Consider the following 27,732-nt stretch of genomic DNA (forward strand, 5'->3'; position numbering starts at 1 on the left):
ATCATTGTGAATAAAATAGGAATGTCGTTTTATGGTTCTATTTGCGTTCACTCGAGCCCTCCATTTTCAACTGAAGAGGACTAACAGGACAGTGACTCGCTTGCTGTCCGGGTACAATTTTCAAGAACGTCACGATTTTTGTTATGACTATACATTTTCAGACGAAACTTCATCCATCTCCAGTACAATTAACATAAACCACTAGTGGGTGTTATATAAATGCAAGAAGGATATAGTTCTTAAGGAAATTCACATTCAACTTTGCCTTCAGTCAGTCTTCGTGGAGATTTTCTCTAGACGATAAAAGTCCGAAACTGATAACTTTAGCTCATAACGACCAATTTAAAACGAAAGGCTTCTCCAGATTCCTTCACATTGACTAACTCTGAATAACAATACCTTTTAAACGAATGATAAAATCTATTAAAACTGAGTTCCACTCTGCAGGTGTCGTGAATTTATCCAGATGATTCAGTTTGAGAAAAACATAAAATAAAACTAAGTTCGGTGCCGTCATATTTCAAAATGCAATGCAGTGTTATTCGTGTCTTTTAGGAGCATTTGAGTGTTACACTCTGACAGTAAAACACATCTCATAGCAGACTTCGTTGTGCAGTGAATTTAATGCGAGTGATGTCAAGGAATGTACACAGGGGTATTCTACAAAACAAAGCTGTTTAAAAGTCGGATTGAAATCACTTATAGTTGCAAGTCAGCTTTATGTGTTGTGACGGAAAGTTAAAAACTTCTTCGGGCACTTCGGATATTCACTACCAAGTCGAAGATCCAGATAAAAACATCGACTGATTGTGCCATGGAATCTTGGATAGGTTTAGTAGTAAGCCTAAAAATCAAAAGTTACCCAATCTATGCAATGAAATGTAATTAAGTGTATTGTAGTAGTCTATCCTTTTCTAGTGTAATTTAATATGCTGTAATTTAAATCTGCTCATGTTTAATTGTAATATTTGTACCTGAGTGTTGCCTTGTTCATTTTCAGACGCCCCAAATTGAAACCAGCTTTAAGTTGTTTGTGGCCAGAGTTTTAAAATAAAGTAATCAATACGACAAGCTAAGCATTTCTAACGCTTACTTATTGTGTTTGACAGGAAAGAAATGGTTATGACTTCAAAGCTGACCTATTTGTTCGCGGGACTATACCTTCTTTTCCGAATACCAAGAAGTCAACAAGTTGGTAAGTTCCTTGATCATTCTTTCCATAATTGTCTTGGTATTAATCTATTCAATTTAATTTATAATTATTTATGTTCTTGTTCTATTTATTTGGATGTCGATGTGTGTTGATCAATTTCACTGAGACTACGTTTAGACTACACCAGATAGCTCTTGTGCCAGCGCCAAAAACGTATCGGATAGGGCTTTCGTTCACACACAAAACGACGATTTCGGATCGATTTTTGTGTCGGAACGAACCGGCGCTGCTTCGATCTTGAAAGTAAATCGTCACATATCTGAAAGGTTTTCGTGGCGCTTTATTAAGTAGTGTGAACAGAGAATTGGACTGAAACGGGCCGGAGCCAACAACGAGGTGGAGGATTGGATTCTAAGTGATACCGACGCTTTCAGTGATCTCATTTTTTTTTCTTCTTTAATCTTCCAACCTACGAAGCAAGTATATCTAGGGCAGTAATCATAATATCAGCAGTGATCAAATCTACTAGTGACCTGCGATCCGCCGTTTTCGCTTAACTATTTTGTTTCGAATTTCTTTTTGCAACCTACTTCGTTGTAATGATAAGCAACGGCAACCACTGAGTCACAGCGTGGCCATGCGAAGAGAAATTGTTTGGCAGCAAAGACGAGAGTAGCCTTATAGGCTGAGTCGAGAGAACATAAAGGAAACAATAGAAATAATAGCTCTGCATACGTACTTTGCATGGTCTTGTGTGAAGAACATTTTTTTAAAGAAGGACAAAGCTAAAACAATCCAAAGATACAATACTTTTAAGATGTCTGCCTGGATAAATCGAAAACCAAAAGTAAAAATGAACAAAACAAAACTACTGAAGAGAAAAAACTTTTATTGTGAAAGTTGTTTGTCATCGTGGTTTAAAATGATAGATGAGTTAATCGTTTGTCTCACGATTGAGTCACAAAGATGTGGATCGCGACGTTTCGACCGCTATACTGCTGGTCTTCATCAGGCGATGGTGTCGACTGATTGCGTGACAGTATAAGTAGCACCTTGGTTTGTGTTGATTGGTGCGTTTCGATCCTCTCTTAGGCTGTTGTTGATTGGAGGATTTCGATCCTCGTCGTTCAGACTAGAAATTGTTCCCTCGGCCGTCCGCACCAATCAACACAAACCATCCGTCCCTCCGTCCTCGGCCCGCACCAATCAACACAAACCAAGGTGCTACTTATACTTATACACCATCGCCTGATGATGACCAGCAGTATAGCGGTCAAAACGTCGCGATCCACATCTTTGTGACTCAATCGTGAGACAAACGATTAACTCATCTATCAAAAAACTTTTAGCAAGCAAAATTATTTATTGCATCGCAAGCATACTTTTAATGTAAAAATACTCTTCCTTTTTTTATCTGAAAGTAGGTTTATGCCATGGAACAAATTGAAAATTTCTCAGTCTTAAACATCATGCATTGAACTGAACATCTCTACTTCGTTGTTTATCTGCTGATAACTTTGTTCACATCCTGCGGTTTTTACAGTCATAACAGTAATTGGTAAACTGTTGATTGTATCAAAAAGTTCAATTGACGGTTTTCTTCCGGACGCTACGAGTGAAGTCATAGTTGATAAAAAGCAATGGTTATGAAACCTGACAAACTTCTTTCAGGGTACATGTTTTTGTTATAGCATGGTTGGCCTTGACCCTGCACAAACCAAAATAGATTTTGAAACAGTGTTGGAGCAACTGACCAATAAAAACGTTCCTGTTAAGATATTCAACTGTAGCGTGAACATTAAACCAAAGGATTGTGCACGGTCGTTGCCCTTCCAACATAAATTGCAGCACCATTGTTTTCGTGGCAAAGTTTCATAACCGTCCCTCAATTAACTTTGGTGAAGTGGACAATAAACAGTAAATTTTCCTACCCCAGAGTCTCCTAACAATTTCGGTAGATGATTGAATCAAGTCGGAACCATAATGGTTTCTCGATTTTAAAATTTGTTGTCTGCGATCGCTCTCCTTGTTTGTAGGACAGAAGCTTCCAGAAGAAACTTTATTATTGAAAGTAATTTATCATTTCCCCTTTTGAATTAGCTTTCGTTTTAATAATCCAGCCAATTAACAGTTTTGCCTTCGGGCAAGAAAATGTTTCCCATTTTTGTCAGCATTTTTGACGCGGAGGCAAACAAATTAGGTAAGTTAGAAATTAACGATTTTATATAATTTATCCCTCCAGTTGATTTCCACACAAAAACGTCCTCTTTCTCATGCATATTAAATACACTTTACAAATCGTTATCCTTATATGTAAACAAGAACCATTACGTTGTGAATCGGTTATCCGTGAAAACGTGAATCTCGCTTTTGCATACATATTGTATAGTAGATACTAATCAGATACGAAATGAAACCACAAGAAAGCCAAAGAGCTGGTTAACCTCGACCAACGTTGACGTTATTCATAGCCGGTATGCAGGCAACACTGAAAACTACTCTTGAACTGCTTCAATGGGGAAACTGTCACGGGAAACTGTCATTTTGTTTTGTTCTGTTCAAAACCGCGAAATTGTTCGTCAAAGTACCTTCGCTACAACATTAAATTGCTTTTAGAGCGCCAAGTAGAAAATATCACGTGATATATTGAGGATATAACAAACCATAATCTATTTATAAATGGATTATTTTTTCCAATACGCAAGGGAAAAAACAGGGAAAAATCATCCATCTTTTGCTTTCTGTTTTTGTTTTTGGATGTTGCGCCTAATTTGTACCTAAGAAATTCGATGTCCTCTAGCCGAGCACCTCTATAATCGCCTGCAAGTTAAACTATAAAAGTGGTGCCTTGTTATTGTAAGTTTCCGTAAGTTAAAGCAGGAGCTCATGAAATAGGCTCAACGATGTTATACATGCATGTAATTTATGAGTATGTAAGAAAAATTAAAGATTAATTTCTTGGCGTAGAAAAACAACATCGAGCAATCTTACCAAAAACGTTAATTGTACTCGTGTTCTCAAGGCCCACTTGTGATCTATAAGCTCGAGGTTTCGGTGGTAGGTCATTTTTCAAAAGTCACAAAAACGGCTGATAATAATGTTAGATAAATTAAAAGGTAAAGCGTCGCAAAAAAAAATAGGTTTTCGTGTTCGTTTAAGATCCCGTAAATAATTATTATTTGACCGAGATTAACATCCAGGAAAGAGACTCTTCTCAAAAAAAAAAAAGGACAAAACTAAAACCAGCTCTTAAAATGCGCGCGTTGACGACAAAAGAAATAATGGGTGGAAAGGTTGGGTTGTTTTTATTTGTGCGAGTATTTAATGTAATAATGACATCACTTTATTTTTTTTCACAAGTTCCAGAACCTGTTGCCTTTTTCCCACTGAATATTACCTATGGAACCAGGGAAATCCAAGACCGAGTTCCCCCAGGCAACTCATTTGGAGTTCAGCTGGCCCCCGGACCCGACGGACAAGTAAACGGATCTTATGAATTTTTTGGTAACGCAAATAGCTACATCGAGTTTAACAACAGCGACGGAGGAGTGTTGGACGTACGTTCCTCAATCACGATGCTATGCTGGGTGTACTATGATGGCCAGGACGGACCACTTTTCTTTTACAAAAAAAGCAGCTCTCAGTCAGGGGTGTTCTTGGCTGTTGTATATATGGGACAACTTTTACTTGGCTTACAGGACCGCGGTTATGATCCAATTAAAGAAATAACTAGTCCCAGTTTTCTAGTCGGTGGATGGAAGTTTGTTGGTGCCTCCTACAATGGGACCACCGGGGAAGCCAAACTGTGGATCGATGGAGTCGCGGTTCAAACAACAAGTGTCAGAGCCGGAGCGGATCTGGGTACGAAGGACAAAGTCCGAATGGGAGCTGAATTTACAATGAACAGAAACTTCAAAGGCATGATCACCCAAATGAGACTGTACAATATATCTCTGTCACAGGAACAAGTACAAGAAATAATGGGTAAGGGTCATTTGCAAATTTTTAAGTTGGATACATTCGGAAATATTTTCTAATGACTGTATTTTCTAACACACTGGATCTAGAAAAATGCACGTCTTTTTTGCGGAGAAAAGGGAAAGAAAGAACGAGTGCACGAGTAATTTTATAACAATTACTAAATGAGTTAAAATTTGCCGCCCCAGTTTTTGCTTTTCCTAATATTCTTCCTCTACTAGAAGGGCCCATGAAGACAAAACGTTTTGTTTCCACAACGTGCTCAGTTCGGTACACAGCTTCTGAAGGGGTAAAAAATTAGGCCGCTCGCTCGTTAGACATGCCATGATTATGGTTAACGAAAATGTCTTTTGAAAATATAGTTTCATTTTATTTGTGCTACTTCGCAAACAAACATTCACAAACAAGACATTAACGGCTTATCAATCCTATCTTCTCCTTTTGTAGTTAAGAGCGGTTTTCAAGTAAGTATCCCAGAACTGGAACCACGGTAGTGTATAATTAACCTTACATACCTGACACACCAATGGCAATTCAGAACTCAAAGCAAATGGTGTCAACTGCAAAAAAAGTGCACAGAAGCCAATACGTTAATGCTGGGAACATCTTTAATTTATTGAGAAACTACTGGCATGATTTTTCTGTTATCGTTTTTTTTTTTTTTTTTTTTCTGGTTTTGTTTGGTTTTTTTGTTTTATTTACGATTTTGTTCGTTTCTTTTCATTCTAACTTTCATTACTAAATATCTTTGATGATGCCTTTCTGATTTTTATCATTGTTCTCAGATATCAACGATTGCGTCGATCAACCCTGCCAAAATAATGGAACTTGCATTGACGGTGTAAACAACTACACGTGTAACTGTGTTGCTGGTTACACTGGGAGAAACTGTAGTGATGGTAAGAGCAGTGTTTCTCTTCATAAAGTTTGTAATTTAAAATTTTTTCCAACATTTATGACCACGATGGCAACCAAACATATTGTACTTTACAAAGTAAACAAGGACTAACGAATGGTGCGTTTCATTGCAATTTTAAAGTCTAGGTCTTGATAGATCGTAAAAAATGGACTTCGTTCTCAAAACTTTAGTTTTATATTTAGAGAAACTCCCCCATTGGCTATACCGCTAGTGTAAGATATGCGTTTAAGACGAATAAACGACAAACAAAAAACAATGCAAAAAAATAGATTGACTATATGAAAGTAATTATTAACGCAGAATAAATTTAAGTTGAACACTATAACTCATCCCGGAGAACATTGCTCTGCATGAAGACTAACTGAAGCGAGAGTGCATTAAACCGATTAATACATGGTTACTTGTTGTCAGATACTAATGGTCGTGGTCGTTAACCGTGCCTAAATGGAAGAAATTGCACTGACGCTATAAATTATCATACTCGCAATTGGGTGGCTGGTTTTAGTGGAAAAAATTGCAGCGTTGATAAAGCCCCGTTTGAATAATTTTGCAATTGCTTTGAGTTTGCCAAGAGGAAATGAAAACGTTAAATGTCGATGACCTTCTGTCCTAAAAGTTGTTCTTTGGTGAATCAACAGTAAATAAAAATGTCACAATTTTTCCAATACCAAACTGTAAAAGTTTGGCTTCCAGTATCTTATTTCTGGAAGTGAGACCGTCTCACTAAGTTTGAACTCATATTGATTTGGCGAAGTGACTTCGCCAAATCAATATGAGTTCAAACTTACTAATCAGGGAGGAAAGTAAATTCTGCTTGATTGCTCTTTCTATACAAGCAAACGCAACTAAACTTGGTGACATTTCGCAATTTTTTTCTTAGAACAATTTGGTGTGACAGGTAAATTTTCGCATTACTTAATGCAATCGGGGCAACCACTCTTAGAAAGTTCTTTAGAGTTTGAATAATCCTTTTTTAAATGCAAAATCTACATTTCTGATGGAAACAACCACGTTTTTTTTAATAACTCAACTCCGGGAAAAGCAAGATGGACGCCATTTTGAGATAATGACGTGATCATTACGCCAACAGATGTCATCTAATTCTATTGTGGACCACAAATATAACACTTTTGGCTTCAGTATTCACCCTTCAAGAATAATTCGTACAGCTTTTGTTCTTGTAAATTTATGGGGGTGGGGAAGGAGGGAGTGGGGAGGGGGAAAGAACATCCACTTCTCAGCAGCAAAAAACGCCAGACTACCTTCGAATTGCAATTAGCATGCCAGGACGCAAGTTTTGCAGAGTTTAAAAACAATTGTACTGAGTGGATTAAGGTGGCTCTCACCCAATATCAAACACTCTTTTTAAACTTTGCCAAAAGCTGCGTCTCAACATGCTGTTATAATAGAAAAGAAAAAAAATTGTGGTCACCAAGCTTTTGTTAAGTTATAATCGTATTACTGATCAAGGTAACTAACTCGTTTTATGACAACCTTGCTTGTTGTCAGATATTGATGACTGTGCTGATCAGCCGTGCCAAAATGGAGGAAATTGTACTGACGCTGTTAATTTTTTTTTTTTATTTATTTATTATAAATACAATCAAATAGAATCTTATGACTGCTAACTTAGATATAATGGCAGGAGATCTTAGCAAGCTCAATGAGCTTTTCTATGAAGATCCCCTTATTCAAGCTTAGACTAATTACAGGGCAGATGGTGATTTATTATAATTCTAGATAGATTACTTCTAATAATTAATAATTGTACTTGCAACTGTGCTGCTGGTTACAGCGGAAAGAACTGTAGTATTGGTAAGGGTCACGTTCATGTCTACGAAAACAATTTTGTAAAGCTGTAAAGCTCATTTTCATTCCACTGCTTTGCCATTGCAATTGTTTTACGTTCGCCAAGAAGGAATGGGATTTGATCGTTTTGTCTATTTGGCGATCTTCTAGCGACCTGAAGAATCATGAAACACAAGATGGTGGGGCTAAAATGGTTGCCGCCTTGTGGTCATGACCTTATATCTACTCGGGTCACCTCAATACACGCTTTTGGCGATCACCGTGTAACATTTGTGGACGTATACTGTAATTTACCCTGCAAGTTTCATTCCCAAACTATTTTTCTTACTAACTTATAGAGATATGAGCAGGGCCACTTACTGCGACCAGAGAAAACTAAAAACAACCGGGCTGGCGTTAGAAGAGATAGGATCCACTCAGCCCTGCGCAAAAGCGGCCAACACTGAAATAAATTGCCTCGAGAAATACCGAGGTCACATTTCATACGGGCACTTAGTACGATGTTTTGTAATTTTGTAACCCCGCACTTTAACAAAATCGTTTATGACAATACATGCTTTTGGTTCTCAGATATTGATGACTGTGCCGATCACCCGTGCCAAAATGGAGCAAATTGCACCGACGCTGTCAATGATTATACTTGCAACTGTACTGCTGGTTACAATGGAAAGAATTGTAGCGTTGGTAAGAACAATGTTCATCTTTAAGAAAATGATTTCGTAAAGCTCCGTTTAAATGCGATTGTTTTAAGTTCTCAAAGACGGAATGAATCCGTTCAATGTGTATCCTGCTCATAACATTCTCCCTTTAACGATTCTCATTTGCCAATTACCAGTGAACAAAACAAACTTTTATTAATTCCTTGTAGAAGAAGCTGCATGTCAAATTTTCGAAACAAGGCAAACTTTCTTATTCAAACGTTAGCTCAATTATCAAAACTTGGGTTACATGTGAACAACAAATTTAAACCATGGAAAGAGTGGTGAGGAAAAAGGGTGGGAAGCGGGGAAGGGGTTCGGATTCCATCAGCGCGGACTTCGCACCGTTTTAACTGTTTTACTTAAAATACCCGATGACATTAATTGAACTTTGATGGAAGCAAGTCAACCAGTTTTTAATTGCTTTCCGAAGATTTCAATAATATTACTGATCAAGGTAACAAAGTCGTAGGTTGTATGACAATGCATCCTTGCTTGTTGTCAGATATTGATGACTGTGCTGATCAGCCGTGCCAAAATGGAGGAAATTGTACAGACGCTGTAAATGATTTTACTTGCAACTGTGCTGCTGGTTACATTGGGAAGAATTGCAGCGTCGGTAAGGATGAAATTTACTTTTATAACTTCTTTATGTGATTGATAACTTCGTACTACTTTTTTTACCATCCTAGTTAGGCCTGGGGAAAACGTCAAATCTAAGTCGCGTCGAATTTGTTAAAAATAGGTTCAACAGAGTCGTGTTAATTCCAACGTGGTAACAAACGTCGAACCTGCGTCGATCCTAACTCACAAGTTGCACTTCATTAAAACACGGGAATAAGCGCGTGTCAGGCCCCTGCTGTTGACTCGATGCGCGGCAAGTTACTGCTAGAACTTGCAAGCGAAATGCCGAAATTAATACCGTGCTCGTCGGGCTTTTCTTTGGCAATAGCCCTTAGCACGGTTGATTTTTCTCATTTGCATTACAATGTTATCCAACGTGGATCCGAGGCAATTTCGGGCCAAAACAGCCCGAAATTGCCTCACATACATGCTAGATTTCATTGTAGTTCAAATGAGCAGAGTTAACCGTGAAAAGGGCTATTACTTGCAAAAAATAGAAAGAGAAGGCTCAAACACTGAGCATTTATTGCAAATAGGCAATTCACATCTCAAGCATTTATATTTAGTGCTCATGAAACACGAAAAACACATTTCCATCACGCTATGCGATGTCAGCAAATGACTTTCGATAGCGCGCCATTCCCGGTAGCCAAATTGTCTTTGCACAGCGCATGCTCGTTGGGGGAGTCGTATTTTTTTGTGACATTTGCGCAGATCATCACATTTGAATCAATTATTTTGTTATTTCCATGATTTATGAATTAAGTTCAGCGCGCGTTTAGAACGGCGTTTGCTGAAACACAGAAGCAGTCGCATTATCCGACTTCGCAAGTCAAACTTATGCTGAAGTCGAATCAATTAATTTGAGTCGAACTTAATTGCGGTAAACGTCGCACCATTCATATGCCTATTTCAAAATTAATAGGCTCGACGAATTAAGTCCTAGGCCTTAGTTACAGTTATTCTTTATGTATCTCCATATATCTTTTTATTTAGCGAAATAAATTGTATTGTATTGTATTGCATTGCATTGCATTGCATTGCATTGTATTGTATTGTATTGTATTGTATTGTATTGTATTGTATTGTATTGTATTGTATTGTATTGTATAAATCTCAAAATAAATTTGTATCGAAAACTGTAAAATGCTTTTCTGCTTTCATTTTTTTTTTCAATTTTATGCTAGAACTAGTTTTGAATATTTTGAAGAAGTGAATTTTTCAGCGAAAATCAAACTTAGGTGTAGAAACAAAGAAATACAAGGGTCAAGTCATATGAAGAGTAGGACGAAATTTGGGGTGGAATTTATAGTGCGCCTTTGGTTTTTTCTAAGTTTTGTTACCCCTCATTGTAACAGTCCTTTTGTCGTAATATTGTCGGATATTGATGACTGTGCTAATCAGCCGTGTCAAAATGGAGCAAATTGTACTGACGCTGTAAATGATTTTACTTGCAACTGTGCTGCTGGTTACAGTGGAAAGAATTGTAGCAATGGTGAGGATAAATTTCATTGTTTGATTATTTTATATGATTGATAACAACGTACTATTTTTCTTGTACATTACTTTACTTCCCAATTTTTGTATCGGAAACTGTAAGATGTAGAAACAACAAATTTATTCATGTAAGAAATAGGAGAAAAAATTGCCAGTAGAAGTTCCGGTGCACGTTTGGTTTTCAGAGTTTTGTGACACTAATCCTAAAAACTTCCTTTTGTCACAATGAATGTTTTTTTTTCTTCAGATATTGATGACTGTGCTGATCAGCCGTGCCAAAATGGAGGAAATTGTACAGACGCTGTAAATGATTTTACTTGCAATTGTGCTGCTGGTTACATTGGGAAGAATTGCAGCATCGGTTAGGATGAAATTTACTTTTATAACTTCTTTATGTGATTGCTAACTACGTACTACTTTTTTTACTATCCTAGTTAGGCGTCAGGGCAAATTCTACATTACTTTAGTTCACAACTTTTGTATCGGAAACTCTAAAATGTGGAAACAACAAAACACAAATCTATTTATAAGGAAAATAGGAGAAAAATTTGCCAGTAGAAGTTCTGGTGTACGTTTGGTTTTTCAGAGTTTTGTGACTCCTAATTCTAACAACAACTTTTTGACACAATGAATAATTTGTTTTTCAGATATTTTTGACTGTGCCGATCAGCCGTGTCAAAATGGTGGAAATTGTACTGACGCTGTAAATGATTATACTTGCAACTGTGCTGCTGGTTACAGTGGAAAGAATTGTAGCGTTGGTGAGGATGAAATTTCATTGTTTAATTATTTTATATGATTGATAACATCGTACTATTTTTCTTCTACATTACCTTACTTCCCAATTTTTGTATCGGAAACGGTAAAATGTTGAAACAACAAAGCACAAAATTTATTCATTTGAGAAATAGGAGAAAAATTTGCCAGTAGAAGTTCTGGTGCACGTTTGGTTTTCAGAGTTTTGTGACTCTAATTCTAGCAACTTTCTTTGGTCACAATGAATGTTTTTTTTTTCTTTAGATATTGATGACTGTGCTGATCAGCCGTGCCAAAATGGGGGAAATTGTACAGACGCTGTGAATGATTTTACTTGCAACTGTGCTGCTGGTTACGGTGGAAAGAATTGTAGCATTGGTAGCGATCATGTTCATGTCTAAGAAAATGGTTTCGTAAAACTCCGTTTAAATGTGTTTCTTTACGTTTGTTTTAATTTCTCCAAGATGGAATGAAACCTTTCAATGTGTGTCCAGCTCATGACATTTTCTCTTCAAAGATTCTCATTTGTCGATTACCAGTGAACAAAGCAAGTTTCAGTGCTTTTTATAAGAGACTGCAAATTGTGAATTAACAGTTTGTCAAATGTTCAAAAGAATGCCAACTTTTCATTCAAATGTAAGCTCAATTGTCAAGCAGGAAATGTAACTCGGGAGTGTGTGGAAAGAGGGGCGAGGTAAGAGGGAATTTTGGCAGCGCCAACTTTGTACGGTTAACTTTGTACGGTTATAACAGTTTTACTATGCCCAGTAACGTTAATCGAACTCTAATGGTAGCACGTCAACCAGTTCTTAATAGGTTTGTCAAGATTTGAAGAATATAACTGCCCAAGCTATGTAACAAACTCGTTTTATGACAATGCATCCTTGCTTGTTGTCAGATATTGATGACTGTGCTGATCAGCCGTGCCAAAATGGAGGAAATTGCACTGACGCTGTAAATGATTTTACTTGCAACTGTGCTGCTGGTTATAGTGGAAAGAATTGCAGCACTGGTGAGGATGCTGTTCATGTCTAAGAAAATGATTTCCTAAAGTTCTGTTGAATGTTGGTTTTTTTTTTTTTTTTTTGGCAATTTTTTTTTTTTGGCCATACCGATGGAATTAAACCGTTCAATGTGCTTCCTCCTGATGATATTCTCTCTTCAAAGATTCTCATTTGTCAATTACCAGTGAACAAACTAAGTTTCATAATCGCTTTGTATATGAGACTTGAAATTGTGAGTTTACAGTATGTAAAATTGTCGAAAGAATGCAAACTTTTAAATTCAAATGTAAGCTCAATTATCAAGAAGGAAATGTAACTCGGGATATGTGAAAAGTGGTGTGGTGGGGACTTGGTACGGTTATAACAGTTTTACTATGCCCAATAACGTTAATCGAACTCTAATGGTGGCACGTCAAACAGTTTTTTAACAAGCTGGTCAAGATGTGAAGTCAAGAATGCATTAACTGCACAAAGCAACAAACTCGTTTTATGACAAAGCATCCTTGCTTGTTGTCAGATATTGACGACTGTGCTGATCAGCCGTGCCAAAATGGAGGAAATTATACTGACGCTGTAAATGATTATACTTGCAACTGTGTTCCTGGTTACACTGAAAACAACTATAGCATTGGTGGAAAATTTGCTTCAATTTTTAGTTATTTTGCATCATTGACAAGTCCGTATAATTTAATGCTATAGGTAGTTTAACTCACTATTTTGTTGTTTAAATGAAACTGTAAACCCGTATTAAAATTTAATAAGATTTTGAATTGGCGAATTTTTCATCTGCAGCGAAATCCAAAATTTGGTGTAGAAACAAAGAAATACAAGGGTCAAGTCATATGGAAAGTAGGAGAAAAATTTGGGGTGGAATTTATAGTGCGCCTTTTGGGTTTTTCTGAGTTTTGTAACCCCTCATTGTAACAAAGTCCTTCTGTCGTAATATTGTCAGATATTGATGACTGTGCTAATCAGCCGTGTCAAAATGGTGGAAATTGTACTGACGCTGTAAATGATTATACTTGCAACTGTGCTGCTGGTTACAGTGGAAAGAATTGTAGCGTTGGTGAGGATGAAATTTCGTTTTGAATTGATTTTTATATACTTAATAAGTACGTACTATTTATCTTCTACATCAGCTTTAGTTCACAATTTTTGTATCAGAAACTGTAAAATGTGGAAACAACAAAACACAAATCTATTCATGTGGAGAAACATTTGCCAGTAGAAGTTCTGGTACACGTTTGGTTTTCAGAGTTTTGTGACTCCTTATTCTAACAACATCTTTTTGACACAATGAATACTTTGTTTTTTAGACATTGATGACTGCGCCAATCAGCCATGCCAAAATGGAGGAAATTGCACTGACGCTGTAAATGATTTGATTTGCTGGTTACAGTGGAAAGAATTGTAGCGTTGGTAACGATCATGTTCACGTCTAAGAAAATGGTTTAGTAAAACTCCGTTTAAATGTGTTTCTTTGCGTTTGTTTTAATTTCTCCAAGACGGAATGAAACCTTTCAATGTGTGTCCCGCTCATGCCATTTTCTCTTCAAAGATTCTCATTTGTCGATTACCAGTGAACAAAGCAAGTTTCAGTGCTTTTTGTAAGAGACCACAAATTGTGAATCTACAGTACGTCAAATTTTCAAAAGAATGCAAACTTTTAGTTTAAATGTAAGTTTAATTGCCAAGCAGGAAATGTAACTCGGGAGTGTGTGGAAAGAGGGGCGAGGTAAGAGGGAATTTTGGCAGCGCCAACTTTGTACGGTTATAACAGTTTTACTATGCCCAGTTACGTTAATCAAACTCTAATGGTAGCACGTCAACCAGTTCTTAATAGGTTTGTCAAGATTTGAAGAAATATAACTACCCAAGCTATGTAACAAAGTCGTTTTATGACAATGCATCCTTGCTTTTTGTCAGATATTGATGACTGTGCTGATCAGCCATGCCAAAATGGAGGAAATTGTACTGACGCTGTAAATGATTTTACTTGCAACTGTGCTGCTGGTTACACTGGAAAGAACTGTAGCACTGGTGAGGATGAAATTTTTTTTGAATTGGTTTTGATACTCTCAATAAGTACGTACTATTTTTCTTGTACATTACTTTAGTTCACTATTTTTGTATCGGAAACTGTAAAATGTGGAAACAACAAAACAAAAATCTATTTTTGTGGAAAATAAGAGAAAAAATTGCCAGTAGAAGTTGTGACTCCTAATTCTAACAACATCCTTTTGTCACAAAGAATACTTTTTTTTTCAGATATTGATGACTGTGCCGATCAGCCGTGTCAAAATGCAGGAAATTGCACTGACGCTGTTAATGATTTTACTTGCAATTGTGCTAATGGTTATAGTGGAAAGAATTGTAGCATTGGTAAGGATCATGTTTATGTCTAAGAAAATGGTTTCGTAACGCTCCGTTTGAATTTGTTCCTTTACGATTGATTTTAGTTCACCAAGACGGAATGAAACCTTTCAATGTGTTTTCTGCTCATGACATTCTCTCTTTAAAGATTCTCGTTTGTCAATTACCAGTGAACAAAGCAAGTTTCTGCTTTTTATAAGAGACCACAAATTGTGAATTTACAGTATGCCAAATGTTCGAAAGAATCCCTTTTTTTCTATTCAAATGTAAGTTCAATTATCAAGGAGGAAATGTAACTCGGGTGACATGGAAAGTACAGCAGAAATCTATACCACGGAGTGGGTGGTGAGCAAAGGGAGGAGGGGGACGGGTGTGGATTCTGCCAGCGCGGACTTTGCACTTTTATAACTGTTTTACTATACCCAATAACATTAACTGAACTTTGATGGTATGTTTTGTCGCACTTTGTAATAAAACTGTCACACTTTGTTATACCTATCGCACTTTGTAAAAACACTTGTCGCACTTTGTAATAAAATAGCTGTCACACTTTGTAACTGACAAGTTATCGCACTTTGTAATAAATTAAGCTGTCGCACTTTGTAATGACAAATTAAATTAGGTTTCAAAGTATTACAAAGTGCGACAGAACATGGTAGCACGTCAACCAGTTTTTAAAAGGTTTCTCAAGATTTGAATAATATAACAGTAGGGGAGAGGGTGATGGTGGATGGCCGATCTGCCCATGTACTTCTATGGCTTAATATTGTATTTTAAAGAAGAAATTACCAAAACAGGGCAAAAATGAAGGAAAATAAAAAGAAAAAATTAAGTCGCAGCTGAGATATCTCATCTTTGTTGTTTTAATTAGATATCAAACACTTGTCGCACTTTGTAATAAAATAGCTGTCACACTTTGTAACTGACAGGTTATCGCACTTTGTAATGACAAATTAAATTAGGTGCAATTTTATTACAAAGTGCGACAGAACATGGTAGCACGTCAACCAGTTTTTAAAAGGTTTCTCAAGATTTCAATAATATAACAGCTCAAGGTAGCAAACTCGCTTTATCACAATGTATCCTTGCCTGTTGTCAGATATTGATGACTGTGCCGATCAGCCATGTCAAAATGGAGGAAATTGTACTGACGCTGTAAATGATTATACTTGCAACTGTGCTGCTGGTTACAGTGGAAAGAATTGTAGCCTAAGTAAGGATTATGCACTTTGTAAAGCTCGGTGGATTGTACTTCTCTGCCTTTGCAATTGTTTTATGGTCACGTTTTGTCAATTTTCGCGGGCTCGTGAGGTTATGAGGAATCTTCGAAACCATGCGAGATCTCAGCAAAAAAATTCTGGGCTTACTATAATTTACTCTATAAGTTTCATTCCCACAACTTTTATTCTTACTACGTTATAGAGATGTGAGCAGAGATTTCAGCCCGCCCATTGAAAATAGAGAGGGACGAGCTGGGGCTAGAAGAGGTAGAATTGAGAGTATATGATAGGTGGGGATGAGCGGCTTCTGGAAACTGCAACAAAGTCCACGAAAAGGCCCTGGACACTTAAATAATTTGTATTGAGAAATAACGAGCTTATATTTACATGTGCGTCTTTGGTACGTTGTTTTGGAGTTTTGCAACCCCGCACTATAACAAAATTGTTTATGACAACGCATCTTTGCTTGCTATCAGATATTGATGACTGTGCTGATCAACCGTGCCAGAATGGAGGAAATTGCACTGACGCTGTAAATGATTACACTTGCGTTTGTGTTGCTGGTTACAGTGGAAAGAATTGCAGCACTGGTAAGAAAATGTGCTTGTTCGCTGTCTCGAGGCGAACCACAAAGGAAAATGCTCTGATTCCCCGCTTCATTTTGATTACTGGAAGGGAGCGGCGAGGGATGTTTGAAATTATAATTCTGCAATAAAAAGCAGCTGCAAACTCCCAATACGTTGTTGTAAATCGATGAGATGTCAATGCTACATTTACAAATGCAAATCGTCCGTAAACCTCGGCCTTACAAGGCAATCCACACCACCACTGTTATACAAGGGGAGTGGGGGTAGCTGCAACACTCCTTTCTAGAGGTTTCTTTACTATTTTTTTCTATATTTTTACTATATTTTCATTCCATTTTATGATATATAGCGCATCGTGTTCTCTTCAAGGGACGTTTCTACGTGTCGGTGTTGACGTCAAAAAATGTCGCCTATCAGTAAGACCTGGAAATTTTTTATGTGAATAAAACTACGCATATTAAACCAAACTTACTTGAAATCGATAAAGAATGCTAAATTATGGACCGGAAAATCAAAAATTAAAAAAAAACCGACTTTAAAACTACAGATGTTCATGAGAAAAATTCTTAACATTTTGGGCAACAGGCATATAAAAGCGTGCTCATTTGTTTCACCAAACATCATTCGTTTCACCAAACTTTTCCGTGGAAATTTTTTTCGAGCAGTAAAATTAAGAGGCATTCGTCTCTCAAAATTAAAGTTACTGAAGATACGTGATACAGAAATCAACATCAACGACAACAATAAAAGGGGAGAGGGTGATGGTGGATGGCGGATCTGCCCATGTACTTCTATGGCTCAATATTGGATTTTAAGAAGAAATTACCAAATTAAGAAATTACCAAAACAGGGCAAAAATTAAGGAAAATAAAAGGAAAAATTAAGTCGCAGCCGAAACATGTCATCTTTGTTGTTTTAATTAGATATCAACGACTGCGCCAATCAACCCTGTCAGAATGGGGGAACTTGTATTGACCGTGTGAACAACTACATGTGTAACTGTGCTGTTGGCTACACCGGAAGGAACTGTAGCATTGGTAAGAACATTTTTTTTATTCGTGATGTAACGTACCATTTCTTTTGATAAATCATTTTAAGGAATGTTGTCTCACATTTATGTCCGCTGCGATCATTTTCTCAGTGATACAACGGATGATGGCTAAGTATGTTAGTTAACTGTAATTCACGGATACGTCTTGAATTTAAAACCTAAAAAATGCAAATAAAAAATTTTCCTGAGGCACAAGCGTATATTTTCAGAAATACGAGTGGTAAGCACAGAACGAGTTTGATGTTTGTCAATTAAGCTCTAAAGGGTGGATTTTTCTAAATCCTCAAGCAAAATCAAACATGTTATAAAACCACAGGTATATTCTAAAATGCATTTTCTGGAACAAATAAATAATTTCAGACTCGCTCTTTTCGGTCTTCGCGGAGAAAAAAGGTGGTGGTGAGTAGCTCCATGACTGCTTTGAGGTACGATACTGAATCTTGGACGCGCTCTCAGAGATGCGCCTTTGAATAATAATAATAATAATAATAATAATAATAATAATAATAATAATAATAATAGTCTTTATACAATGAAAGGATAAAAATACATATCCTAAGTTACAGTGAAAAAGTAAAAATACAGGATAAAATACAACAATAATACAGGAAAGGAAAAAACTATACTAAATTATATTTAAAAATAAGTCTATTTACACTATAAAATGGTGTTCAGGCGTCATTTCACCAGGGAAATTTATGTTGACGAATGTTTACAATGTTACATCGGAAATCTGTCACTCAAAACTAACTAGCATTAATAATATTATTTAAAATCGAGTTATCAGAAATTATTAAAAAATGATAGCAAATAACACTGAAAATGTGAGAATTCGTATTGAAATATCAAATTCGGCGATTTTAGCGCCTCGTACGGGATGAAATTTACTTAAAAGATACTTCAGATGAAAGTAAAAAATATCCTTACTTCAAATCAAATGTACATCGGGTAACACTTTTAATTTCCATATATTTCGTCACTTCATCAGTCTAAAGGATAATAACCATATGTTAGATCTAATAAATGTAGTCAGTTACTTCAAATATATGAGGTGTAACATCTGTAAGAGGGTGTGAATGGGGTTAACTGACTAGCGACAAAGGGCGTAAAAAATTACTGACTACCGACGAAACGGGGAAAAAATTACCGACTAGCGACAAATAAATTCTAACCGACAGCCGACATGGTCAGACGTGATAGGGATGTTTGTATTCAGAAAGAACAGCATTTTGATGATTTCTAGCTCAGAAAATCCTTCTTCACCGGACGTAACCACATTAATTCCAAATTTAGCCGAATTATAGAATTTCTCGTCTTCAAATTACTTTAAATCCACGGGATCCTTCTTTTCGGTGAGCAGCGTGGGCTCATTTCTAGAACAGCGGCTCGTAATTAGGCTGACAAGACGCCCTGCTGTCTCATTTCAAGAACAGCGGATCACAATCGAGCCGGCGAGACGCCCTGCTGTTGTCTTTTTATTGCTCGTTGTTTGTTCATGCGGTCGGGTCATGACTGGGATTGCTAAAGTCATCGTGAGTTTTTTTCGAAAAGGTGAAGAAGTCGCCATCGAACGTCATCGAAGCAGGGTCCCAGTAGACAAAGAAGCTCATAGAGGAGTATCTGAACTAAAAAAAACATCTTACGGAGTTTTTAGGACTAAAGGAGCAGGCACATCAATATGGAATTGGCGGATTTTCGTTAAAGTTATTTCGCCTGGCGAAATCGCCTGCGGGCAAATGCGAAAATTTTGCAATTGTGACGGATGGGCAATGGCAGCTTGAACTTCCAAATTTAATATCGGATGAAAGTAGAGACACAGGACTCATGCTCATTCAAGCAAATCGAAGGGATATGCTCTGTAGACAAGAACTTGTTTGTTACAGATGTTTCCGCTGGAAAACTGAAGATAGTGACGAGCCTCTCAGAAACGGTATCTTTTCTGGGGATTCTTGGCTCCCTTTACGATACCTTTGGAATTCATTCTAAGGGTATGAAACCAGACGGAGTGTCCTTGAAACAAGCAAAAGAGAACGTGACAAAGATTGACAGCTATGTAAAAGACACTGTGAGTAAGGTGAAAGAACGCTACCAGTTGAGCGAGACGTCTGCAACCAATGGTCCACAGGGAACTGTATCACAGAAGACGCAAGTATCTGTGTCTTTGCTTAAAAAGGGCATAGAAAGGCTATACAAGAACGTGGTGGACATTAACCCCCAATTTGTAGATGATCTGCTGCTCGAAACGTTGCTCACAACAGTAGTGGAAAATTTGCACGCTGTTTCGCACCTTAAACACGAGACATTTACGGTACTTACATATGCCCAGGATTTTGGAACAATTTGCAAGGAATCTCTGAAGCGCACATCTAGATGGGCAGCAAAGTACTACACGCATGACAAATCCTACTATCCGGTACCTCAATCCGCCATGCCCCTTTCTGCAATAGCTACCATGACACCTTTGCCAAGTGAGGACATAACACCAGGGATGGAAGGACAGATCAAAGAGTGGCTAGGGAGTTACAGACCAGTACGCCAACGGACGGTTAGGAGTGAGACCACAAAAGATAAGGCTGGGGCCTTGCCGCCAGCTGTCTACGCCGTTCACCACACCGACGAGTCTGAAGAGAGGCTTCGATATCCTGAAGAAAACACTGTATCGTCAGCAAATGCACAACGCGTTGTCAGCATACAATTTGTGGACGAAGGGGATGTTACTGAGGTGTTTGAGGATCACAGAGAAGTACAAATCGATTAGTATGAGACAGATTCGAATGACGAGGAATCAGATTTTGAAGAACATCCAGAGGTTGTCAACAGAGCGTGTGTTACCCGATCCGGCAGGGCTGTTCGTGCATTTGTGCGTCTCGACATGTAAGAGGTACTAACAGTGAAAAAATCCATTTAACGGTGCAGATTGATACGTATGACAACCAAATTTTTGGCAAAAAAAAAGAGAAAAAAAAGAAACCTCGCAGAAAAGCCACGAGAGCCGTTGAATAATAAGTGTAGTGAGTTTTTGTGGACGTCTCGGAAAAAAGACTTCCGTAGCTTACAAATTAAAATTAGTTATCCCAGGGGCTAGAGTGGGTGTTCCATTCTTTGTAGAATTTACCTCTCTTGATTTACTTCGATGCCCCGTAGTCGACAGGAAACAAATTCACATCTATAACAAAAGCTTTGGTGAATTTTATCGGTATACTAGATTTGCAAACAAAAGTGGGGTAGATGAGCACGTTGCTAAATTAAAAAACAGCGTTAACGAGGTTTAAGTGAAAACAAATAATGAATTATTATAAGTATTACACTTCGTCTAGAGTTTAAAGTCTTAAAACTGGGCAAATTGCATAATAAATGTGAATAATTAACGTGTATTTTTAATTATTAACTGAGATTTACCGACAACCGACAAAGGTCAAAAATCTTAACCGACAACCGACAAAGTAATGAAATTTTAACCGACAACCGACATTTTGACCCCCCCATTCAGACCCTCCTGTAACTCATGCAGATCGTATGACACGGTTAATTATTTAGTAAATAAAAACTCCATCGCGTCACTGGACCTGTTGTTCATTTATTTCACAAAATTTACACACTGCAACATTAACACAGTAAGAAAACGAAGGAAAACAACTTACACGCGTTGTGACATAGTGCGTACTTGCCTCAAAGGCAGTAGCCACCAAAAAGGAGACAGACACAGAATACAGGCTTTATGCAGAGTCCTCGTTATCGATACACTTGTCAGGTATTTTTATAACTACTTTCGCCCAAACTGAGCACAGAAAAAAATCGTTTTCAATTTTTCTTGATTTTCCATTTTTGTACTTAAAATCCTTTATTTTTTGAATTGTTTGTTTATTAAGTTCTTTGACCGATTTTAGGACAAACTGGAGAAACATCAGGCCAAGAAGGTGACAAGGACAAAGGTACTGACCTTAAAAAAAATGAATTATTTGCATGTATATGTATTAATTTAACAAATCTTAAATGTAACCTCCACTCCGACATGAAATGGACGGTAAATTGTTGGAAATATTGTCTAGATTTTAGTTTTAGTTTAAAAAGTAGAAATAACATTTAATTGTGCTAAAAATTAGATATGACTGTAGCCTATTTTCGCTTTTAAATTTCCCGGGCGTCGCCATTTTGGATGTTATGACGTCATACGGTTGCCGCTATTGTTAGAAAGTGGAAGTTCTTTTGTGTGAATGAAATCCTGTTTTGTCCGACACAAAAATATTTATTTTCCATGTTTTCCAACGAAATTGAAATGAGATTGTATTTTTCGACAATTTAACTTTAATTTATTTCAAGAGCCTGGGAGGTTTCCTTTAACAGAAATAGCCTTAAATTCATGGTTTTCGTTGTTTCGTCATGTTATAAAAAAGGTAAAAAAATAGGAGACGAGCAAATGGTCTCTTTGTCTAAACTGTGTCAGGGGAATGCAGTTTCTACACCTCATTACGCGAAAAATTCCGCGTGATCCCGTCTAATATTATACTCATAAACTGTACTTAAAAAGCTCACGGAAACCACAGTATTACCTCACCAAATGTTTGGCCTTAAAGATTGTTGTTTTCTTCTGTATTCTTTTGTTTAGTTTTGTTTTGTTTTGTTTTGTTTTGTTTTGTTTTGTTTTATTTCAGTTAGGAATACTATTATCACCCTGCTAGCGATTGGTATTGGCTTGGTTGCGCTTACTGTCATTATACTGATTTTTATCTTGGCGCTGGTCTTTTGTCGGTAAGCAAAAGAAAAAAATACATCTTGAAAAGTTATACTACAGCGCAAGCATAAGCATAAGCGCAATGATAAGCACAAGAAACCAACGTCTAAACCGGTGCGACGCAAGCATAAGCGTAATCATAAACGCAAGCCCAAGGAAATCGTTCCTTTTTCTTGTGCTTGCGCTTATGTTTGCGTCGTTGCGTCGCCCGCGTAAGCGAAGATAACGCAAGCATAAGCACAAGAAAACAGAAAAGTAGTCACAAGTTGTCAGCAGAAGTATGTCCTGTTTTCAAGATGGTGGCGTGTACCTCCTCGGAGTCCGCCGTCTTGGATTTAAAACTTTTGGTGCCAAAATTTTAATTCACTTCGTCTGCGTATGTCACCTGTGGTTGTGCTTGCTTCGCACGCGTAAACCAGCCTTTATGAGTTGTAAGGTCAGAATACATCAGCGCGCGTTCAATATTTCACTCAGCGAAATCGACCAATGAGGCCTCAAGGCACACATATGTAATGGTCGCCAAGCGCGGAAAAATTCGAACAGAGAAGTCACGATTTACGTTGGTTCCACTTCTTATTGACTGAGAAAATGGCTGGGCTTCGCGTAACTAAGTCCAGAGAGTACTATAGCAAGACTGAAGTATTAAGAAGTAATGGATCAGGGCGCGGTTGTTCGAAAACCGATTAACGCTAATACCCGATTAAAAATTAACCGATGTTTTCATCTCGCTTATTTTAAATGTTTTCAAGAGCTAATTTTAAGCTAACGGTAAAGAAAAGTCTAATTTAAAACTAAAAGATAAAACTCTTTTGGAAGAATCTTTATTGATTAGTTATTAACTTCGAATCAAAGTTTATGTTAACCCAGGTTTAGCTTAACCCTTTCACTCCCATGGGAAATGTCGTATTTTTGTAAAACGGCAACTGTGAACCCCTGCACCAACTGTAATACACCAATTAAAAGGTTTTATCTGGGGCATTGTATAAATCATTCCATCTAAAACAGGATGTAACAGAAAAGAATGAAAAGCATTTAAAACGAGAAAATAAAAACCTTAAAATACATCTCACTTCTCGTATACACTGGGTATACCCCTAAACTATAGCTTAATTTGCAGATCTCAGCACATAGTTTCTTGTCAAATGGTGACTTGGTCTTAAAAGTGTAAGAGGAAAAAGTTACAAAAAATGGAGGGGTGGTTAATCATGTCTTATGTAGGAGGGGGGTAAGATTTTATGCTTCCATTGTGCAGATCTCTCCAAGATCTGTTTGGTGTCCAAATTTGATACAAATTGACCCAATATTGAATGCGTAATGACTTCTTGTGCCATATGGCACTCTTGGGAGTGAGAGGGTTAACCAGGCTTTGAGCAACTGGGCCCTGATAATTTAATCTGCAGTGACTGCATGTTTAATTGCTAAAATGAACCCATGAATTTCCCACAGTGATTGTAGTCTTAGTAAGAAAATGGCAGATCGCACGAGGCAAAAAGCAAAATCTTAAACCTCGACGGGATTCTGATAATCCACAACTTAACAAACAGATTCCATTTTGTCGTGTGTCTGTACTCTGATAATGCACAGATGACGTCAAAACGCGGTGAGACTGAACAAAAAATACGCAACGAGCCGCAGGAAAGTAGTGTGACTTATGTTGTCATTACGTTTTGAAGTCCTCTGTACGTTATCAGAGTACAGCCCAGGAAAAAAATTAAATACATTTGCTTTATACAGTAGCCAAGGCATTTCGTGAGGGAGCGTCACGTTGACAGAGCTGAGTCAAAAACGATCAAGCAAATTTCTGGACTACTGCACACACGCAATTGAGATCTTCTAAATTAGAGTATAATCGGAAAGAATTTTACATAATTAGATTTTCAAAACTAATCTCTATTCCTGAAAGAATTTCTGATCCCCAAAAAGTTACAGCATGTCAGTCGCTTCACTGCGATTTGTGATCGGTTAGTCATCATTACCAATCTTGTACCCAGAGTCTTCAGGCTATTTGGTCAGCGGGGCAACGCCTGGAAGACTCTGGGGACATCGAAAAAATTCAAATTTTTTGAATGGCTGTTCCGTAACGGTTTCCATTGTTTTACCGCAGAAATCCTGCGGTGATAAAATTCGATGTCCCCCGAGTCTTCCCGGCGTTGCCCCGCCGACCAAAAAGCCTGAAGACTCTGGGTACGAGATTGCATCATTACCGGAGTTTAAGCTTTTTTGCCTGGTTGAAGTCACTTGCAAGGGCCGTTGTCGGATTTTTAGTTGGACTTAGTCCAGTAGGCTCATTTTCCTACGAAAATTAGTCTGCGTTTGTCAGAACTCAACAAAACAGTTTTCAAAACTTTGTTGACTAGTTACTCGGGCTGGACTCTAGACTCTGATCACGTGCGCCGGTGAAACCACTCGATGTCGTCATTCGTGCATCTATACTCGAATCACAACCTAACCTACACCAATCAAAACGCTAGTTTTGCACTGCACTATTCATTTTATGAACAGGAATTACTCTTGACACTCGATAGAAAACCACTCAACTAGCTTATATAGAATCGGAAACGTAATGCATATGTGGCTTATTAAGCGCAGTGAATAACAGTAAATAAGCAATAACCTTTTGTTCTCTCCGTAAAGCGAAGGAAAGGAATGGGAATTTCTCAGCGTTTCTTCGTAAATTGTCGTTTTCATTATTGTACCTTACTTAAATGGCCTGATGATTTTGTAATGCTCTGAAATCACTTTTTTTTCTTTCGTAGGCGCAGGTAGACCTAATGAAAACTGGGTCTCAAGATGGAAGTTGATTCTTCAGGCAATAATACCAATAACCACATTTAAATCAAGTGAACATGCACTTTTTTGTCCCTGGCATTAAATTTACATTTCGAAAGCTTCTTTATTTGTTAAATCCTCAGTCGTGAGAATTGGGGATAAGTAGAAATTATCGATCCATTTGTACAAAAATTTTCAATTTTTTTCACAGCGCACCAATGAGATTAAGCTGGATTGCGAGTTTGAAACGAATGGAAAAAAAGCATTTCCATTTGACGCGGAAAGGTTTCAAAATTTCCAAACGAAAGTTGGACTAAAAAGAAAGCGCTCCTGGTCTGGTGTGAACCGGGAAGGCGGAATATTTTAAGAAAACTGACGTCACGCTATGAGTTTCTTGAAACAAAATTTAACGAATTTTAGAATCGTCCCACCGCTATTCAGAATTCCATGAGTATTGCTAACCACAGACCATAAAAGAAATTCCCTTAACCATTTGGGTACCGCGGGCAAGTTGTTTACACCACCCTTGTCGGAGGCCATAAAAGAGAGATCTTAGGCAAGAATGCTATTGTTACACTCTGTTTAAGATGACATGAAGCACCTTTATTGTTTCTTGGATTTTTACTCATGATGATGTTACAATTTTGGCTTATCCTGCAATTTCAATTTGTGCAAATCGAGATAAAGAACACAAACCTCGGTACCCAAAGGGTTAATAGTTATAACAGCATGTGAAAAATTTACAAACGATGATTCGATTGTGTTGCTTCTTTTTCGTCCCGTTTCTTTAAAGGGAACCTCCACTCTGACAACAAAATTTGACGTTAAATTGCTGGAAATATTTAAATTCTTAATTTTAGTTTGAAATGTAGAAATAACATTCAAGTGTGCTATAAATTACATAAAATTATCGAATATATTCGCTTTTAAATTTCCTGCGCGCCGCCATTTTGGAGTTTTTGACGTCAAACGATTGCCGCTGTTGTCATTGAGCGGAAGTTCTTTTGTGTGAAACAATTGAACAACCGTGTTACGTCATAAAATCCAACTGGCGGCGCCCGGGAAATTTAAAAGCAAAAATGCGCGATAATCAAATCCTGTTTTGTCCGACACAGAAATATTATTCCATCATTTCAACAAAAAAAAAATTAAACTGTATTTTCAACAATTTAACGTTCATTTATTTCAACAGTGGAGGTTTCCTTTAATGAAAACGTATGTCTTGTGAACGATATTTATCGGCATTTAATCTTATCAAGCATAGTGAGCCTTGGGGGATGAGGCGATACTGAGAATGCTCGCGTTGACTTCAAACATTCAATTCTTTAATAGCATAACACTTTCCTGAAACTTACACTGATCTGCAGCAATTTGACGTTTGGTATCGAATGTCGTTGCTCACGTGTGTTTCCATAGTAGCCACGTTTCCACCAGTTTCAGGTTATTCGGGTCATTTTATCATTCTAGTGTTTTTTTTTTTTTAATAGGTTTTGAATGTCAAACGTGCGATTTGTAATTGTTACAATAGCTTTTGTTATTGTTGTAGTTTCCTCAACGCGTTTTAGTACTGAAACAATTTACTGAAATACGTTCCACGTGCTAAGCTGCTTTCAAGTAATGTTTAAAACACGACCAGCTTTTTTTAATGGGGATTTAAAACCATGAGGCGCAGCCGAGTGGTTTTAGACCCGATAAAACACGTGCTGCGAGTTTTCTGAACGGCTTCAAAATCATTTCTGGTAAAGCGTGTGTCAAGAGAGTTCATAACATGATGCTTTTGTGAACGTTGGAAATAAGCAGGGAAGGAAAACAATGAACACCGCATACTAATAAGGACGAGGTTTAATCGCGTTTTAAAACCACTGCACGTGATGTTTTATTGACCATTTGATAGGTCAATGGGGTTATGAATTATTAATGAGTTTCTGACGCTGCTTATAAGGTCCCATCCACACTAATGCATTTTAAAACCGTTTCAAAACTAATATCGTTTTCGTACCGTTTTCACCTATCCACACTAAAACGCTCGAAAACGATGAAAACGACTAAGATCTAGAATTGCGCATGTGTTAACATCACAAGACCATCCGCCATCTTGGATACTAAGATGCTCCGATTTGGACTGGAAATAATGGCATGTGACGCTTTTTACGTCATCGTTTTCAAAAGTCTCCTTTTTGTCCTATCCACGCCAGAAACGATGCGTTTCCAAAAGTCTCCATTTTCGAAACCGTCAGTTCGAAAGTCTCCGTTTTCATCGGCGTTTCCGGGCGTTTTAGTGTAGATGATAGATGATAGACGAAAACGCATCAAAAAGTATGCGTTTTCAAACGAAAACGCATTAGTTTGGTTTGGGCCTAAGAGAGCCGTTAGTTTGTACTAATAGCCAGTCTGTATTTGTAAATTTTTATATTTTTGAAAAATGTTTAGTCGGGGATATTGCTTTTATATAGGGATAACCTCGCAATTTTCCCTTTCAGGAGTTATTTTAACTTGCATTTCGTTGTTTCTTCCTGAATAAACTATCACGTTAATGGGTTGTTTTACCTTATTATGTTATGG

The 27,732-nt window shown here is 37.4% G+C and overlaps 2 protein-coding genes across 2 annotated transcripts; both read left to right on the plus strand.

The window, feature by feature from the left end:
• The first annotated feature begins 1,116 nt into the window (after window positions 1-1,116).
• LOC146450867 (uncharacterized) lies at window positions 1,117-25,977 on the plus strand. Its single transcript, XM_085099920.1, has 22 exons — window positions 1,117-1,195; window positions 4,514-5,137; window positions 5,917-6,030; window positions 7,560-7,673; window positions 7,791-7,865; window positions 8,430-8,543; window positions 9,063-9,210; window positions 10,540-10,676; window positions 10,926-11,039; window positions 11,326-11,439; window positions 11,699-11,812; window positions 12,333-12,446; window positions 12,956-13,069; window positions 13,391-13,504; window positions 14,365-14,478; window positions 14,707-14,820; window positions 15,911-16,024; window positions 16,508-16,621; window positions 17,542-17,655; window positions 21,557-21,601; window positions 22,322-22,418; window positions 25,158-25,977. The coding sequence occupies exons 1-22, from the start codon at window positions 1,117-1,119 to the stop codon at window positions 25,165-25,167; spliced, it is 2,811 nt and encodes a 936-aa protein (XP_084956046.1). The 3' UTR covers window positions 25,168-25,977.
• LOC146450868 (uncharacterized) lies at window positions 19,465-20,817 on the plus strand. The gene has a single exon (XM_085099907.1). The coding sequence runs from the start codon at window positions 19,471-19,473 to the stop codon at window positions 20,425-20,427; it is 957 nt and encodes a 318-aa protein (XP_084956033.1). The 5' UTR covers window positions 19,465-19,470; the 3' UTR covers window positions 20,428-20,817.
• Window positions 25,978-27,732: the final 1,755 nt, after the last annotated feature.

Source organism: Pavona decussata, unplaced genomic scaffold (genome assembly GCF_977016875.1).
Source record: "Pavona decussata unplaced genomic scaffold, jaPavDecu1.1 SCAFFOLD_417, whole genome shotgun sequence".
Lineage (NCBI taxonomy): Eukaryota > Metazoa > Cnidaria > Anthozoa > Scleractinia > Agariciidae > Pavona > Pavona decussata.

Coding starts and splice junctions, on each gene's coding strand:
- LOC146450867 (XM_085099920.1), top strand. CDS start 1,117: ATGGTTATGACTTCAAAGCTGACCTATTTGTTCGCGGGACTATACCTT. Junction 11,040..11,325: donor TGGGAAGAATTGCAGCATCG/GTTAGGATGAAA, acceptor TTTGTTTTTCAG/ATATTTTTGACTGTGCCGAT. Junction 13,070..13,390: donor TGAAAACAACTATAGCATTG/GTGGAAAATTTG, acceptor TAATATTGTCAG/ATATTGATGACTGTGCTAAT.
- LOC146450868 (XM_085099907.1), top strand. CDS start 19,471: ATGAAAGTAGAGACACAGGACTCATGCTCATTCAAGCAAATCGAAGGG.